Below are 19,280 nucleotides of genomic sequence, written 5' to 3' on the forward strand. Positions count from 1 at the left end.
AGGGCAAAACAGGAAGCGTGAAGCTGATGACCCAGAAAGTAATAAGAAGTTCAGGTTAAATGAAATTGAGGGTCAAATTATCGTTTGTGATTAAGATTCAGGAACCATTAAGTGGGAACAGTTAATGCTTGAGAACCACATGTAACTCAAGATGAAGGAAATATCTAGTATATGAAGCGAATTGCATATCTCCCAGGAAAGAATATAAAACATACTATAAATGAAATGACACAAAAGGCTGAAGCAATTATTTAGTCTCCATATAGTTATAAAAGTGGTTTCTGATGCAGCAACAGTGTAAGTATTCTCGTCAGCAAAACATATGCAAATATCTTTATAGACATTGCTGTACGTCATGTGTTTCTTTAGCGTTATTCTTTTCTTCACGTAATATAAACAAATAATAAAAATAAACGATAACTTGACTATACGAGAAAAGAAAAAGCGAAAGCTGCCCTAGAAGTGGACGTAGACACCTAAATATTAAAAGTAAACTTGAAATGGAAATGGAAAGAGAGAAAAAATGACCTTGGATAAAGAGGAGGTTTCTAGTGCACCTTCCCACATGATGTAAGGTCTTCGTGTCTGCGTACCCGCCGCAAAACCAACCATTCACATCAACAACTATCAAAGAAGACTTACCTGAGAAGCTGTCTGGAGGGAAGGGCAGAGGAGGAAACTCCAGCAGCACCTTCCTTGCGAATACTCTTTTATTTCCGTTGTGGTCAAGGACCACTGTTAATTAAGTGCGCGCGGGGTGGGAGGAATTATGATAGTTGTATAAATAGTCTATTAGAACCTGTGAGTAAATTCACTGTTTCTGTTTGTTAAGCTCACGGCGTACAGATCAAAATGCCGCTCTTGCTTCATACAGCAATCGGATTTATCTTAGTATTCAGCACGGTTACAGCCAATCTCTGTAAGTACCTGCTTATTTTTAGATCTGTACCAAAATGTATTCTACTTTCCCCATACGGTAATTCAATTAACAGTGCAGCTGTGTTTTATATTTTGTTTAAACGTTAAAAAAAAACACGTGCTATCAAATACCATATTTGCTCACCAAATTTGTGTTTCCGCTTATTTTGAACGCCTTAATTTTTAAGTTATTTTCAGCTTGATTTTTGATCCATTGGAAATGAAATCTTTTAGTTTTACGTCCCACGGTTATGCCGGTTAGGCTAAAGGAGACGGTGATGATGAGTAATGAATGAAATGGTGGAATGAAGAAAGTGGGAGGAAACGGGAGAACCCCGAGAAAACCCACGCACACGGTGTTTGTCCACCACAAAGTTCACTTGGCGGGGGCCGGGATCGAACCCGGGACCCCAAGCACCAGAGGTGAACGCTCTACCACTGAGCCACCGCGGCCCCTTTGATCCATTGGAGTTTATCGTCTCTTTCAGCAGTGAAGCTATGTGAGACGTGGACCCCGGTTTAAGGTGCACCCCCAACCACCATAATGTCTTTAAATGTCAAGTTTCTCCCATCGGGAATCGAACACGGGACTCGTGTGTCAAACACGTGCACACTAGCCGCTAAACTAGCGACGAAAGCTCAGTATGGTACAGTATTAATTTCCCTGCAGTTTTTTCCATTAACTATATACTACTAATAAAGTATGTATGAAAGGTCTATATACTTTGATAGTTAATTAATAATTGAGCGTTCTAATCAACATTGAGGCTATCAAGTTTAAAACCAGAAGTGATTGATTTTTTGCACATCTTGTTAGGAGAGAGAATTTAAAAGAGAAGATGACACCTTTTCTTATAAAGTTAAATAGATTCCCCCCATCCAAAAAAAATACTTCCCGCTATCTATCATCGTATCACCGTTTAGTGAACGCTGTTAATACCAAATTAATATTTGATTTCCACTAGGGCTACTTCGTTTTTCAATATAACAAAAATCAATCCCAAACTTTTAACCCTCTCTATTCCGCCCAACTTTGATACTGATCCACCAAGTAGTTCGTGTTAGTTTTTGACTCCCGGACGAACAAATACATATACGAAGACACGGAATAAATATTATACGAAAGAGTTTTTCGTAAACCGAACTTCTTATGAAAATAATTTTTCAAATAATACGAGACGTATTTTTTAAGTAAGTACCGTTTTGAAATTCAATCACTGCAGCGCTGCGTTCGGCATCCCGCGCATGCACTCTGTGTATCTACATCAGTTGACAAACCACAGATGCCATTACGGAAACATTCGGTGGTGTTTACGTTTATTTCTGAACAGTTAAAATGCCTCTGCTGGTTGAAAATCACACAGACTGTGAAATACTTCTTAGTACTTAAGTTGTAAAAGCAAATGAAGTTCATCGCCAGATTAGTGAAGTGTATGAAGTAAAACAGATGACGAAATCATAAAGTGTCTGTTTACTTTTACTTTTTCATCAACTTTCTGCACCTAGTCTTCAGTGATAACAGAAAATCATCCACTTCGTTCCTCATTATGAGCATTCTTGTACGCATCTTTAAAATCTATAACCCATTTTCGTACGATTCAATCACTCGTAATACTTTCTGAAGATACTGAAGAAGTGATGGCCTCCGTCCTAAACAGTTCTCTTACCACACTTGGCTCAGTTTGACCTTGAACTTACGTTCATTTATGGCGCATACACGCGTCTGCTGTTTGGGTTGTGAATATATTGAAAGACGTGTGGCTCATGCTTGTAATAAGATATTGTTTCCATCTAAGACATTTTCCTATCCTATTCGTATCCTTTTAGAAATTTTACGATTATTATTATTATTATTATTATTATTATTATTATTATTATTATTATTATTATTATTATTATTATTATTATTATTATTATAGGAAGAACAATTAAGTTTGCAGTGCCTACTTTAGTCACTCCATTTACGATTGGTAAAAAAAAAAAAATGCGTTGTTTCAGTTTGACAGACATACACTATCTATACCGAATATACACCGTAAAAAATAAAACAATGTTCAAACTCTTTTATAACAGAATTTCTGGAGAAAGTGGCTTATAAAAGTACTTAAAATATGTTCTGTCCATACCTAAGAAGAACTTAATCTCAAAACAGTGTTCTAGTGGGACGTATTTAAAACACTTCTTTGTGTCAAACACTTTTATAACAAAGTTGGAAAATATTCTCCAACACATCCGAAAAAAGCACAGTATGGTAACTATATTTGGTCCTATACAGTATGTTCAGAAATTCAGTGACCAATCTTCGGGATTTGATCGTTACATAAAATGATTTTTTTTTTTTTTAATCTAGTAAATATAGGTCTAGAAACGTCTTCTTTTAGAGTTTCAATTTGTCGAAAATGCAAAATATCCAGATTTAGTATAGTAATCGCGGTGAGGCAAACAGAATTTAGCTCATAGCTTTATTTTGGTCTCAACAGTAAGAACATATAAAAAGTGTATAGATGGAGATGATACACACTTTCCAGAAATGTCGAAACTAGCTAGGCCGGGTCTCTGGCTCAATTGATCTTGAACGCACGAGATCATTTGAGCATGAAAGGAAAAGACGAAGAAGACTATGCAGTATCCTACTACTCCCCTGATTTTCACCAGCTTTGGTGGCTCAGCTGTAGAAGGTGCAAGTGTTGTGAATGGGGTCCTAGGTTCAATTATGGGTCTTGTCGTTTATATTTCATTGAATTTATTTTTTTATGTGCAATTGTATTATGTAAATGACATTTTTCGAAAAGAAAAAGTGTTTTACCCTCCAAACAAAAAAGAACGTGATCAAACAAAAAAAGCTTTAGTGCATATCTTGAAAAGTGTCAAAAAATATCTAAAAGGGGCGAATAAGTTTTGTTCAAACAGTGTTGGTAATATATAAAGTGCCTTAAGTGCGTTCAAAAGTCCTTTCTGAACGTATTGTAATTTTATTTACTAAAACTGCATATGTGTTGATAATCAATGCATACTAGTTTATGAAAATTGGATGTTTAATATAGGGCCGTCAATTCAGCAGCTTTTAGGAAATATGTCCATCCAAATGTTAAAAATTAATATTTATTATCCTTTCGCAACTGCAAATCTGACCTATCAATTTATAATTCAGAAATGAAATGAATACCATGCTCGGAAATACAGTCTGTAAAGGAAGGGACTAAAATAAAACTAGCCACAAATCACGTTCGTTACCTTTTCCCTATTTTCAAATTTCAACTTCTGCTTAGTAGTACTAATTTGAACTGCACTATTAAAATCTCCAAAACGTTATATTAACTTTTCCTTAAATTTGAAGTATCTCTCAACTAAAAAATAAGTTTCTCCTCAGTACTGCTCAAGATTTACTAATATAACCAAGAAGATGTAATAAATAATATCACTCAAGAAATAATAGCCTATCTGCTCACAAGCATTTAGACCTACTTTGACACTTGAAATACTTCTTGAATTATTGTATTTTGTGGATTTTCTTTCACAATTTCAGTTTCCCTTTGGGGTTTATTAATTAATTTCGGGTTTCTAACATACCTTACTTCTGCTAAAATCAGCACAATTATTAAATATATCCAAGAGCAAAAATTAAGTACGACTGACGTCCATTTAAAATCACCATCGATGCATGTACTAGTCCCAACGACAGTCGTTCAGTAAATCAGGAATCCAAACACCCGTTTTGACAAGAGCATTAAATTAAAACAAATGTGAATATAAACATATACAAGCCTATATAATAATCATCAAAGTTTCTGAGTGAATAATTTTGAAAATATTAATCCCAATTGACAAAATCGAATGTTTGGAATAGAACAATACTAAAATAATATAAGTTCACATAATTTAGAAGTATTTACCCAATTATATGCATTCTAATGGTAACAAACTCGATCATTATTAGTATCACTACCCTCTACATATAATCTAATTAAATAACTACATGACTAACTAATTGACGTAATCGAAAACTTGGAAAACGTGAATAAATATTAATAATATACGAAATTTGCACCAAAATATATTATAAAAAATAACACTATAGAAAAATGAAAAACGAAATTTGTACAGTGTAATTATAGAATACATCAGACAGGTATATTTTGACACTCTTTTGATAAGTTAACTACTATTCAAAAGTAGTTTCTAAAAAGTATCAAAATCATTCAAAAACACATTATTATTTTTGCTGTTATATATAAATCCGAAAAAGATAATATCCATGAAATCTAGAGCGGGCTTTGTCAAAAAGCATTGGAAATGCCGGGCAAATCAAGGATGCTAATTCCGAATCTGAAGTCCGCTTTTCTGATAGTCTATCAACATAGAATTCTGATTCAGTAACTGACAACCCAGTTATGGTATTTAGGAAGGTCAAATAAATCCAGTGTGTTAATTGTGAATCTGAGTCAAGTTTATAGAGGCTTCTTTTTTTTGTTCTTGACATATAGAAAATCATATGAAAAAGCAGATTTTGTACAAATTGATCAAAACGTATTATTTCTTTCCGTCAACTGTGAAAAACCTCTATAAATAAGCTAAACTTGTTAAAAAGAAACGCGCGACGCTTGGCGCTGATATGTTAAACCCCAGGTGAACATACGTATATGTTTTGAGATATATATATATACGTGTCAGAAATCTAAAATCTAAATTAAAACTAACCAATTGAATTGTGTATTGTGAACCGAGCCATTCTCCCTCTTCCTTCTCTTTAATTTCAACGCCAAACTATAAGAGTAATTATATAATCTCTTTTTCAAAAATACAATATGTTCTATAAAAGTGTGAGCGTTTTTAATAAAGTTTCACTGAAAATCTGTTAAATAAATTCGGGGAAGAAGCACTCCTCCAGTATTGCCCCATTTTATCTTCCAAGTAATTGAACTAATCGGAAATCCTCAGACAAAATAGTCATATTCGACTAATATCGATATTTCTTTTACGAAATTTATTGTAGAACATTTTTTTTATATCTGGGGTACCAGGGGTTAATTGAGTTTTCATATATGACTGACTTCAACTCCAGTCAGTGAAAATTTTGTGAAAATATCAATAAACACATATGTGTATTGAGTCAAATTTCTATATTTTATTCGAAATTTAACATGGAATATATTTTTTTAAATCTGGGATACCAGGGGTTAATTGAATTTTCATATTTGACTGACTTCAACCCCAGGCAATGAGGATTATGTGAAAAACTCAATAAACACATATATGTATTGAGTCAAATTTGTATATTTTATTCGAAATTTAACACAGAACTTTTTTTTAATTCCAAAGGAAAGGGGGAAAGAAGAGTTCCGTTCTCTCGTTCTCGACTGACTATAAACCCACGTAGACTGTGAATGATCGCGTAGGCTTAAAAAGTATATATATTGCATGAAAATCTGATATTTCTACAAAGGATATAGAGGATGATGTATTTCATCGAAAGGAGAGTAATCCGTCCCACTTTAGAGGCCAAAATTAACCACTCATTCTTGATTGGTTAAGGGATGATTGGAGATTACGTAAAGAGTCAAAGAAAGTGTACATAATATTGTATCAAAACCGAATGACCCTAACGAACTCTAAAACAAATTAGGGGAATCTACTACTTTATTCATTTCTGATTTTATATTCTCGTACAGGGAATGATTTGAAAGCATGGAAGAAAATGTAGGACATATTATTATGCACCAAATTGAGACACTTTTTAATGAAATTTATCATGTAAACATCTTATATCTTTTAAATTTTATTTTCTTGTGAGGTCATGGTTATTTGTGGGCTCTGTCACTTAGTTGTTCAATTCAATTTATTGAATGCCAATTTATCATTCGCAAAAGTGTTTCCGGTCCACTACAGTATTATTGCTTCCCTAGTGTCGGTAGTTACTAATTTGTCCACAGTTTCCTCTTAATGATGATTGAGTTTATCTCTAACTGGTAAATTAAAAAAAAAATCTACTAGCTTCTCGACACACTATTTGTGATCTTGGTTCTCACTACTTTGCCTGCCAACAATGTGAAAAAAAAGACATAATGTGTTAACTTACCTTCAAGTTACGTTTTTTATCTTTTTCGTGCAAAATTGATACAACTCTCTTCGCCGAATATCATCATTTCATCATGTTCTCTTCTCGTAAATGAAATACATTTTCATCTTTAATGTGCATTATTAATTGTAGTTGCAGTTTTTTTTTTTTAACGAAACACTAAACTAATGGGATAATGCAATATTTTGTCTTAATGATGGTAGATAATGCCTTTGTAATTAAACATCAATTAACGCCAAAAACTCTTTGGCACAATATGGCATCACTGCAATGAATTTTCTGCGCTAATGGTGTGTTTTTCTTAACCACGAGAGCATACAGTCTTTTATTTGTGTACTCACGACCTACAGCCATGGGAAACATTATTTCAAGATTTTTTTTTCAATACAAGTATGTGTAAATCAACTCTAAATACTATACCTGTATTCCACGAAAATGATTATAGTTAAATTCTGATGATAGAAGTCGCATGACAGACATTTTCAATGCCAACGAGACAAATAGTTGTAAATAATTAACACGTTGAGATCTAGCTACTTAAATATCCGGAAGCATTTAGAAAGTATGTCGTGTAAAGGACGCATAATCCATTCTTGTATGATTGCATTAAAGCTTTAGCTGATCTAAAATGAAAGAACGGTGTTGGTACGATGTGGAAATTAGATCAATTCATGTCAACACTATGGATTTTGAGTATGAATGATTTATGTAAACTGAATTCAAGTGTGGTAGGAAATGTGTTAGCAGAACTGTCCACTATGATAGTGAATGTTTTAATAGGAAGAAGTCGGCTATAGACAGGAAAAGGTCGACAGTAGCACGGAATGTGTTAACCCAGTATGAATTATAAATCAAATAAGTACAAGTATTAGAATTATTATAACGTCAATTTTCACAGACTACCCGAATGCATTATGACCAGCCGAACTAAATTGTTTGCAGAGTCATGCAGTGTTTCATCAAATACCCTATTATAAGACAACTGTCATCCATGCGAAATTAGGTTAGGTAGTTATGTGTAGTGTAGTTACATGTGTAGTTACAAGTTCAACCACTGTTGTTCAATCAGTGATAGCAGTAATTGGTTGTTTTGAAGTTCAGTGTCTCTTACGATACCAAGTTTATATGAGACGTAATCCTACAGCTTAACGTAGGATCCGAATCACATGACCAACAACATCCAACAGGTCTCCTGGAAAGGTGCGTACGTTGCTCATATAGCCACAAAAAGGATTCAAACCATATAATTAAAGCTAGCGTAGCGAAGCTTTAACCATTCTACTCGATCAGCATTTTTGGGTCTGGTCATTTTTTCATTTGACCGTTTGTTCCACGGCACCTCCCATAAAACTTATCCGATTTTAATTAAATTTGGCACGTGCCTTTCTTCAACTTTCATAAATAGCCCTGTTGTCCTTGTTGTTTGAGGTTGTATCCATCAAGAACGAAGAGTTAAGGAAGAGTAAAATCAACCATGCTGTAGGTTTGAACATACAATGTACACGCAAGAAAATTTGCCAATACAATATAAACGAATAAAAATTATTCAATTATGACAATGCATAATGTATTGTTCCTTTAGATCCTTCTGATCATCCAAAAAGATTGAAATTAAAATCTGAATGATTGAACTAAAATCTTAAAGATGAATTATTCCACCCTGTAACACTGAAAACTGCCGAATAGATCATGGATGTTAATTCTGAATCTCCGTTTTCAATAGCTGTTTTCGTTCTCAGGATCCCTAAAGAGATTCCCGTTCATGTCCCTGACAAAATAGTCGCAATATTGGAAACGCTGAATAACTGAAGGAGGTTAGTCATAAATTTTAAGTACGCTTCCAAAAGCTATTTTCGTTCCCGAGTCCCCAAATCATATTACATTACTGTCAAAGATTCCAAAATAATTTCTGATTTTACCATCAACAGATAGATAATGAAAATCAGCGGGCAAATTGAATACAGACGTATTTGAAAACATCCTTTTTCGTTCTCGAAATATTTATCATTATAGTCTTCGTATAGAAAAAGCAATTGTGGAAACAGCTCTTTTCGGGTTAATGGCAATACCACTGAGATAATTGATCACAAACTTCACACCTACGCGCAAAATTACGGGTAAATTGAGGTTGCTAGTTTTGAACCGAAAAACGTTTGTCGAAAGATATTGTTCTCGACATTCAGAACGTTTAACGTTAAGGAATAAGAATTGCGTTGCAGACTAATGAGAAACACACAAAATTACTGTAAGAGCAGCTTCGTTTGTGTTCTATCGACAGAACTGAAACACCATGACCTTGAATACTGGATGATTAATTCCCAATCTGCAGGTAACGTGTCGTTAGCTGTTTTCATTCCTTTTTTTTTTTAAAAAAAAAAGAAAAAAATTGTTATACACATTGAGTCAGAGGCAGCTACACAAAGCGGACGACAAAAAGGGCATTATCCATTTTCTACGACAGCACTTTTTTGAGAACTAGCGGATAAATTCTAAATAGCTGATATCGAATCTGATGGCGGATTATCAATGACTGTTTCTTATATACAGTTTTTATATATATGTATACTGTATATATAATATATACTGTATATACAGTTTGTTAATGAACTATACCGGCAAACTGTAAGAGGTGATTCCTAACATCAAAATAAAACAAAAATTTCATATGGATCTATGGCGAAAAGTGCATACTTTTAGAGCCAGAGCTGTCTAGAAAAGCGAAAAAGTTAAATTTCAACAGGACCTATTTCGAATTCCAGATACATAATTCAAAAGTGCATTTTATCAATTTTCAATAGATGTACAGGATATTCCCTATAGGGTGCAATTCTGAGATATGTTCTCAATAGAGTTTTCAGATACACCCTGATTTCAAGGAAGGTTTAAAGTACGTAGAATGTAAGACTTAACAACAAAGACATCCAATGCTTGGGAGGGAAGTCGGAAGTCTTAAAAACCGGTAGCTCCATGTGTCTTTGTGTTCAGAATAATATGTGATGTGATGTATTTCGTCAGTTTATATTTCGCGTTTTCTTCATTTATAAGCGTAGAAGAAAACTTTGCAGTAGTGCTGCTGACGATCCTGAACACTTCCGACATTGCGCAAAAGGATTCCGTGTTCACTGCTATCAAGACTTATCGTTTGCCTACTTTGGACGGGTCATAAAGGCAGAGCATATCTCAAAATTTGGTTCATGGCATCTGAGAATTTCACCTGCAGGGAATACTCTGTACACCTATTGAACACCAATGAAATGTGCATTTTGTACTGTGTATGCATGACTTTCTTTACGCTGATAAGAACCACCATCCACAGTTTCTCGAATTCGAAATAGAATCTCTTGAAATTTGGCTTTTTTGCGATTTTGGACAGCCCTAGCTCTGAAAATGAAAAATATTTGAGTTTTACGTCCCACGCTTATGCCTGTTAGGTTAAAAGAGACGGTAATGATGAGAAATGAGTGAAATGAAGAAAGTGGGAGGAAACAGGAGAATTTCAGAAAACCCACGAGCACGGTGTTTGTTCACCACAAAGTCCACACGGCGCGAGCTGGGATCGAACCAGGGGCCCCAAGCACAGGAGCTGAACGCTCTACCACTGAGCCACTGCGCAGCCCTAGCTCTGGAACTATGCACTTTTTTCCACAGGTCCATATGAACTACTCTTATTTTGATGTGAGGAATCACCTCTAACAGTTTGTCGGTTATATAACTCAGATGTTATCTTTAGAGGTTGCATTCATCTAAAATATCGTGGATGTTTCTGAGTCATATACGTAGTACGTATTCCAAAGAGGAGTTTCCATCCGTGGCCTTGGCTACGAGTTCCAGCATTGTGCTGAACTTTTAGTGGCATATTTATGATGGTATAAAATCTGCTAAAACGTCATGTTTTAGCCTTGAAATGATAAATCATCTTTATTAACATAAACTGTATTTAACATTTGCTCTGTACTTACAGGTGTTATGCAAATACAAGTTAGCAATGGCGCTCAAGGGGAGGGGTTTTCCGGTTTTATCTCCGCTCCTTGGATAAGGTATTATGAAAAAAGTAGCATTTATAATATTAATATGTATACAAAAATCCTGAACTTTGGAACTTAAACTCCCTCTCCCCTTGATGGAACGTTGCGTATCCTCCGGATGCAAGTTAGATCATGCTTTATATACTTCACCTGTTCTTAGAAAATTAACGTCTTGAGTATATAAATGTGCTTAATCACCTACGGTTTAAGAAATCGTAACCTTAAACATCACAAAGAGCAAAATCTCCGCCTCCTTCTACTTTTGAATACTCTTTTATAATTCTTATATTACAACAATCTTGCTAACTTATTTCTTATATAAATAAGATCCAATTTTCTCCTTTATCCTACTAGCTGCGGAGCTTGTGGGATCTTATGATGGGACTACAAAAGGTTTTCCGTTCCCCCAAGGCAGGATGAAAGCTCCATTAACTTGGAACGCCACCTTCCCAAAATTCATTGTTTTATATCTCATCGTTTTGCACCCATTTTGCACCGTTTTGCACCTTGATTAAAAAATTTTGTATCCTCACCATTACTAAGAAAATCAAAATTTAAAACGGTGTTCCAAGTTAATGGTATTTCAGCCACTAACTCATTTACAAGATTTAACAATACCATCATCATCCAGTAGTTTTGCACCGTTTTGCACCTTCTTTCAAAAATTTTGTACCATCACCCTAACCGAGAAAATAACATTTCAAAATTCAAAACTCAAAATTTGAAATTTGCCACAAAAGTAAAATTTAAGTTTCAACATGTCAAAAGATAGAGTACGTTTTGCACCTTCCGAAAATACCAATTTTTCATTTTGTAGTCCCACAGTTACCGCGCAAATTTAAAATTCAAAATGCCGAATTACCATTAACTTGGAACGCCACTATTTTGTACTGAAGAATTAAGAACATCAGCATCTTCTACGTGTTTTTCACCCTTAAAAAATATCGATATTTCATTTTGTACCCTCACCGTTAATGAGAAATTCCGAATTCAAAGTGCGGAATTACCATTAACTTGGAACACCACTATTTTGTACTGAAGAATTAAGAACATTGCCGTCTTCTACGAGTTTTTGACCCTCAGAAAATGTCGATATTTCATTTTGTACCCTCACCGTTAATGAGAAATTCCGAATTCAAAATGCCGAATTACCATTAACTTGGAACGCCACTATTTTGTACTGAAGAATTAAGAACATCAGTTTCTTCTACGTGTTTTGCACCATCAGAAAATGTTGATATTTCATTTTGTACCCTCGCCGTTAATGAGAAATTTCGAATTCAAAATGCCGAATTACCATTAACTTGGAACGCCACTATTTTGTACTGAAGAATTAGGAAAACAAGTGCTTTCTATGAGTTTTGCACCCTCAGAAAATGTCGATATTTCATTTTGTACCCTCGCCGTTAATGAGAAATTCCGAATTCAAAATGCCGAATTACCATTAACTTGGAACGCCACTATTTTGTACTGAAGAATTAAGAAAACAAGCGTTTTCTATGAGTTTTGCACCCTCAGAAATTGACGATATTTCATTTTGTACCCTCACCGTTAATGAGAAATTCCGAATTCAAAATGCCGATTTACCATTAACTTGGAACGCCACTGTTTTGTACTGAAGAATTAAGAACATCGCCGTCTTCTACGAGATTTGCACCCTCAGAAAATGTCGATATTTCATTTTGTACCCTCACCGTTAATGAGAAATTTCGAATTCAAAATGCCGAATTACCATTAACTTGGAACGCCACTATTTTGTACTGAAGAATTAAGAGCACCAGCGTCTTCTACGAGTTTTGCACCCTCGTAAAATGTCGATATTTCATTTTGTACCCTCACCGTTAATGAGAAATTCCAAATTCAAAGTGCCGATTTACCATTAACTTGGAACGCCACTATTTTGTACTGAAGAATTAAGAACATCATCGTCTTCTACGAGTTTTGCACCCTCGTAAAATGTCGATGTTTCATTTTGTACCCTCACCGTTAATGAAAAATTCCGAATTCAAATGCCAAATTACCATTAACTTGGAACACCACTATTTTGTACTGAAGAGTTAAGAACACCAGCATCTTCTACGAATTTTGCACCTTGAATTAATTTGGATATTCAATTTTGTACCCTCACAGCTAAATAGAACTAACAATAGGCTGTTAAGGACAAACAAATAGTTTCGGTAAATGCTACAATGTGTGGCTTTGAGCAAAAGTTTACTTGTTTTTATATTATCGGTTATAAAAAATAGCTTTTAGAAGCAAATTTATTACATAATAGTTATCATAACCTCTCTTCGATGTGTATTAAGGGCGCTAAGAGCTTTGAGTGTAATTTTGATTTTGTTAGTGTTTTGATAGGCTATGGTTTCCGTACACCCATGCAATAAACAGGGGTTATTGTCTGAATAAAAATATTAACTCAAAGTAGTGTTGTAAAAAAACGGTTTTTTTCTGTGAAGTTTTTTTTCAATAAAAAACATCGTTCTTTTTCATGTTTTTTTTTCAAATGTCTGTTTTTTTCTGACAGCTATTATTTATTGATTTATGTTGAAAATTATTGAAATAATCAATAGAACTTGAGTCGAAGCCCTCGTAACTTACAAATCGTTTGTTTCCTTGTACCTATACGAGCAAAATCGTGTGATTATTCCTTTCGGACCCAGATCATTTTTGACGTTTTCCTACTTTGTCAGTTAGTGACTTATTGCTCAAAAACCATTTACCCTATTGATATGGTTAAGACCTTGTTTTTTAGAAAAGGAATGTGGCTATCTTTTGATGTACGTTACATTGCAGTGTTTCGAGCGGGTGGGAAATTACTGAGGGAAATGTAGGGGTGAAAATTTACAAAAAATCCCTAACCGAATTTCAAGATTTTTTCTATCTAGCACCACTGTTGCCATATAGGTCTAAGTCACCTAAAAACATTCTTTGGTGCGTTGACATGGTACAGTAAAAACCTAAAGTCGCTGGCTTCCATTCAAAGAGAGAAAGAAAAAATTATCTGTTTCCATACACATGAAATTTTGACACTTTTTACGCCTCAGAAGCAAAACCCACCAGATATGCCGGGGCTACAGCTTCTCTAATTATCCTATTGAAACTTTTTATAGTGCGTTCTGTAAGCTAAAGAGAAGGCGTTCAGGTAGTGGTACATTTGTTGCAACGTAGCGAGCAACAGGTTATAATAGAGGGGAAAGGGAAATTTGCCAAATTTTTTACTTAAAATCGGGAATTAATTGTTTTGGCTAGAAACACTGCCATAAAACAGACGTAAACTATCTGAAAGTAAACCTTCGTACCCCAAGAATACTACCTACAAGTATCATGGCGATGTCTAACAAAGTAAGCATGATTTTTTTTTTTTTTTTTGAAAATATCTCATTCTACCTCAGAAATTCACAATTTTCTTAACATTTACAGAACATAGTTTATTATAAGCCTTAACTGTACTTCCCCTAATTATTCTACCGAAACGTTTTATGGTGTGCTGTGTAGGCTAAGGACGAGGCTTTCAGACAGTGGTATGTTTGTTTGAATGGAGCCAACAAGAGGGAAATAATAGAGACAAAAGTTTTTATTTTTCAAAATTTCTCCCTAAAATCGGAAATTAAAATTTTCTGTAGCTGGCAACAGTGCTAGCAGACACACACAAACTATCTTAAAAGAAGCTTTGGCATCTCTATAATATACCCTATAAGTATTGTAGCGATATCTAATAAAGTAAGCAGGTCATTAAAGAATATTTCAGTCTACCTAAAAAACAGTTATCTTTCCACTTAGAGAACAAGGTCTACTGTAAACCTTAACTGTACTTCCCCTAACTATCCTATTGAAACTTTCTATAGTGCGTTGTGAAGGGTAAAGACAAGCCTTTCAGATACTGGTACTTTCCTTCCTATGTAGCCAACAAGAGGGATATAATAAACAAAACACGTAATTTTCCCCTAACATCTTGAATTAAAATTTTCCGTAGCTGGCAACACTGCTACCAGACAGACGAACACTGCTATCTTAAAATAAACACTGGTACATTACTAATAAATCCTACAAGTATCATGGCGATATTTAAGAAACAATGCTTTTAATTACCAAAAATATATTTCGATAAAGAGAAAAGTAGGGGAAAATCAAGAGTTAGAACCTTAATCCGAATTTTTCGTGCGTTCCCTAATTACCCCACTGTAACGATATGTACCCGAGTTTGTTCAGTAAGAACAAATGTTCGACTGGCGTAAATTGACTTGCATTCGGACGTATAGGTACGGTTTATAACAAAAAATTCGAATTTTTTGCCCAAATTTAAGGAGATTTTAATTTCTGTAGTTGGTAACACTGCGCGAAGCCCGTCCAATTGATGTCAACAATTAGGTATCCATCCGACAAGTATCTACCTGACAAGTCTTAAGGAGGTCTCTCTACAACAAATGAAGCTACAGGAGCAAAGTAATTAAAAAAATCGAAAATTCTCGAATTTTTGACTGGGGTGAAATTTGAGAGGGAAATTCGACACACAGAAGAAAAAGGAACTAAAATGATAAACTATGGACCAACCATATTTGGCAAAAAATATATATACCGATATCTTAATTAGTGACCATACAGGAGTGGATTAAAAAATGGACACACCCGTATGTGCCACTTTGACCACCTGGGTCCGAAAGGGTTACGAGTGTACATTTAATTACATTTTTTTGACTACTAACTTATGTTGTTGTAGTAATTATAGTCTTGACTAATAATAATATCGTTGTTGTAAACAATCACAATCTCTCCTTTTTACATCTTAGTTCCAATACTGATGCTGAGAAATGCAGGGTGTTTTAAAATGAATATCGGGGGAATTAAGTCTTCGTAGTACTTATTACATTTTACGCACAATTATAAACAATACATCAAATAAAAGAACACCTCAAACAGTTTTTGCTTCAAGTGTTCGATATGAGCTTCATTCGTCACATGGCACACATTGAGTCAATAGGTGAGAAAGGCCCATAAACTTTCCGCCATATGGCACAAAACATTCAATTCACACAGACGGTTGCACTGTAACTACAGATTCAGTCTTTGCAAAGTTAAAACACAAAGCTTTCTGGTCTCTAGTCTCCATCTTTGCTACTTGCTCTTTCTAACGGCAGACAGAGGAAACAATGCATGGCATGCGTGTGTACAAAACTGTTTGAGTTGCTCTTTTATTTGATAATACTTATAATTGTAAGTTAATTGTTAATTGTTCAAAACCGTAATATTCATTTTGAAACACCCTACATTACTTCAAATTATGTCATCCTATATTCATGTCTTGTATGTACACTCATGTCCAAGATTATTGTCGCATGTCTATAAATATGTTGTTGTAGGAATATAATTTGATAACGAATCCGCCTGGTATTTCTTATAATGTTAGTATGTGTATAATCGGCAAAGACATGTATGTGGAAAATTTCATGTCAAAACAGCAGTAAATAAGAACAATAAAACGAAAATAAAACTTTCTTGTCCATTTAGCAACAGTTTCTTTTATTCTTTCTCATTTTCGTATTTGTAATTCTTTTCCTTTGAAATTTACCACAAATATACATTTTCCGATTATATACACAGCATCAGTATTAAAAATATCCTGCAAAATCATTATCAAATTATATTCTTACAAAAAGACAGTTATAGATATGCGACAATCATTATGGACATGAGTGAACATATCATCAGGCCGGCCCTAGGCAATTTGTCGCCCGCGCAATGACGTAATTTGCCGCCTAAATCTTTCTCCAGAAAGAACAAATCTTAAAAGTCGCGATTTTAAGTGTGCTACTCCAGCATGAACAACGAAAGGGAGGGAAACTACACTCGTACTCAGAAAGGCTTAAATACTTACTACAAATACAATATTGTTGTGTCTGTATTTTTCTTTAAATATTAATCTATTATGTTAGTGAAAGATAAAGCAAATACATCTGAAAGATGATAATACTTTTTATAGAATTCAATATCGAGTTTCAATCTCAACATATCAGTTTGCAATTATAGTGCAACTAGTTCTTTTATCTTTATTTCTTGATTTTCCTTCTACATCTGTTATTTTTTTTTAAAAAAAAAGTGTTTCCACCTTCCATGATAACGATCTTATTTGCGACAAAGACAAGAGAAGCTTCATATCAGAACTTTGATAACTAACCAAAGGGGACAGGCATTCGAGAATTGAGTTCCTGTATTTGACAACAATCAAGCAATTTATTCTGGGATTTATTTTACCATTTGCTTTAGCACTGATCATGTGGCTTAAACTAATGCGACCTAAACATAATTTATGAATTTAGTATTCAAATAGAAGGTCAGCTTAGTCAGTGGTGCCCACCCCCCTCATGTCCATGAAGCACCCCCTCAATTGTCTATCCGCAGGTGTTCTTCCATGAAAAAAATCTTTTCAATTAATTTTTACACACCCTCAAGCATATTTATATAGATTTTTACCCCCCCCCAAATATTTCAATGACGCAATTTGCGTCATAGCCCCCCCCCTTGTGGGCACCTCTGGCTTAGTAAATTTAGCTACCATGATCATGAAGTCGGTCTCCAACAAGAAATATTTATTTTAAATAAAATACTTATGACAGATATTGCATCTCAGTGCAAGTGCACGTGTTGCACATATGGTAGAGTCAGCAATGCATATCATATATCTAGTCGACAAATTATTTATATATGATATTCAGAAAAATGTTAGTAGGAAAATTAGTATTAGTTTTTACCTTTAGACAAGTTATTTGCATTTTATACTGTTCGTGATATTATTTTCGTTCTTATTAAAGGCCTACTTTCATGAATAAAACAAATGTTCATTTATACTTTTATTTCTTCGTTGATATTGGTGAAACAGTACAGAAACCCGGATTATTAGTAGGTACGCTACTCATATAAATTGTAAAATATTTGTACCGTATCAGTACCTAGTGTTTAATTTATGTTGCATTTTATGGAAATTACACCTACATAAAAATACTTCAGGCTTAAATGACGTAAGATACATTACAAATGACTATTTGAAAAAAAACGAAATTTAGAAAAAAACGAGAGGCAATGTTTTTTTTTCTAAAAAAAACGTACATTTCAGAAAAAATACGAACGGTTTTTCTTTCTATTTACAACACTAACTCAAAGTGATGAGTTATTTTAATATGCAAACCTTCCCAAAGGGTATGCATATTTCCATAGCAGGAGTTCAAGGTACGCGTTTTGTGTCTGAAAGTGAAGCAAAATGAAGACATAGTATTGCACTTTTCCATACTTTTTACTCAGGTTAACACATTAGCTACTTTTTTAATAATTTTTATTTTTTTTAGCATCATTTCCATTTTTTATTTCTCCAGCAATTTTCTTTTCACCTTTTTTTTTAAATCTTATTTTACAAAGGAAGTGGGAACACGAATAAACTGTTTCCATTCTTGAATAGACGCTAAAATTCCTTGTTTTACTACCTGCAACAAATCAAGAGCTATTGAATGTTGTTCGCAATTTATTCAAATGTTACCCAAAATAAAGTTGTTGTGTGTTATTTTATTTACTATTGCTGAGTATAGAATGTTAATATAATGTATTTGTACAATAATAATAATATATTATCAGCATTTTGATTATGTTTCCTATATCGTTTCATTACTTTATCCCTCCCATTTCTGACTATAAATTTCCACATTAATGTAACTATTTACTACTAATATAGAAATAATGTATATCGTCAGTACACTTTGTCACATTTAAACAGTTTATATTCAAGTATCATATTATTAAATATTTTCGGAGGTGTCTACGATTATCTATTAGCAAAATAATGAAAGGAAATATTTGAGTTTTACGTCCCACGTTATGACAGTTAGGTTAAAGGAGAATGATGATGAAATAATGAATGAAATGGTGGAATGAAGAAAGTGGGAGGAAACGGTGGGAACCCCGAGAAAATTCACGCACACGGTGTTTGTCTACCACAAAGTTCACTTTGAACGAGCTGGGATCGAATCAGGTACCCCAAGCACTACATATTAGCAAAGTTTAATTTATTATTCACTACTAAACTATCATATTGCTGTAATATGAGATTTTACTGTAGACTCACCATCACTTTTGGCATATTAAATTATAATTAGTCGTTAACTGTGAGGATACCAAAAAACGTCAGCATATTCTGACGAAGCAGAAATCATTGGAAACGCCGCTGTTATTATTTCTTCAAAATGTGTTTGTGGCATTCGAAGTTAATGGTAATTCGA

At 34.1% G+C, this 19,280-nt stretch overlaps 1 protein-coding gene across 1 annotated transcript in view; it reads left to right on the plus strand.

Moving 5' to 3' along the window:
• The first annotated feature begins 728 nt into the window (after positions 1–728).
• Positions 729–19,280, plus strand: part of LOC145691994 (protein takeout-like) — a 101,398-nt gene continuing 82,846 nt past the window's right edge. The window contains exon 1 of the mRNA XM_081767293.1: positions 729–919. Coding sequence (XP_081623419.1) covers positions 853–919 — 67 coding nt within the window. The 5' untranslated portion in view covers positions 729–852. The remainder of the gene's footprint in view (positions 920–19,280) is intronic.

Source organism: Thermobia domestica, chromosome 8 (genome assembly GCF_964235325.1).
Source record: "Thermobia domestica chromosome 8, izTheDome1.hap1.1, whole genome shotgun sequence".
NCBI lineage: Eukaryota > Metazoa > Arthropoda > Insecta > Zygentoma > Lepismatidae > Thermobia > Thermobia domestica.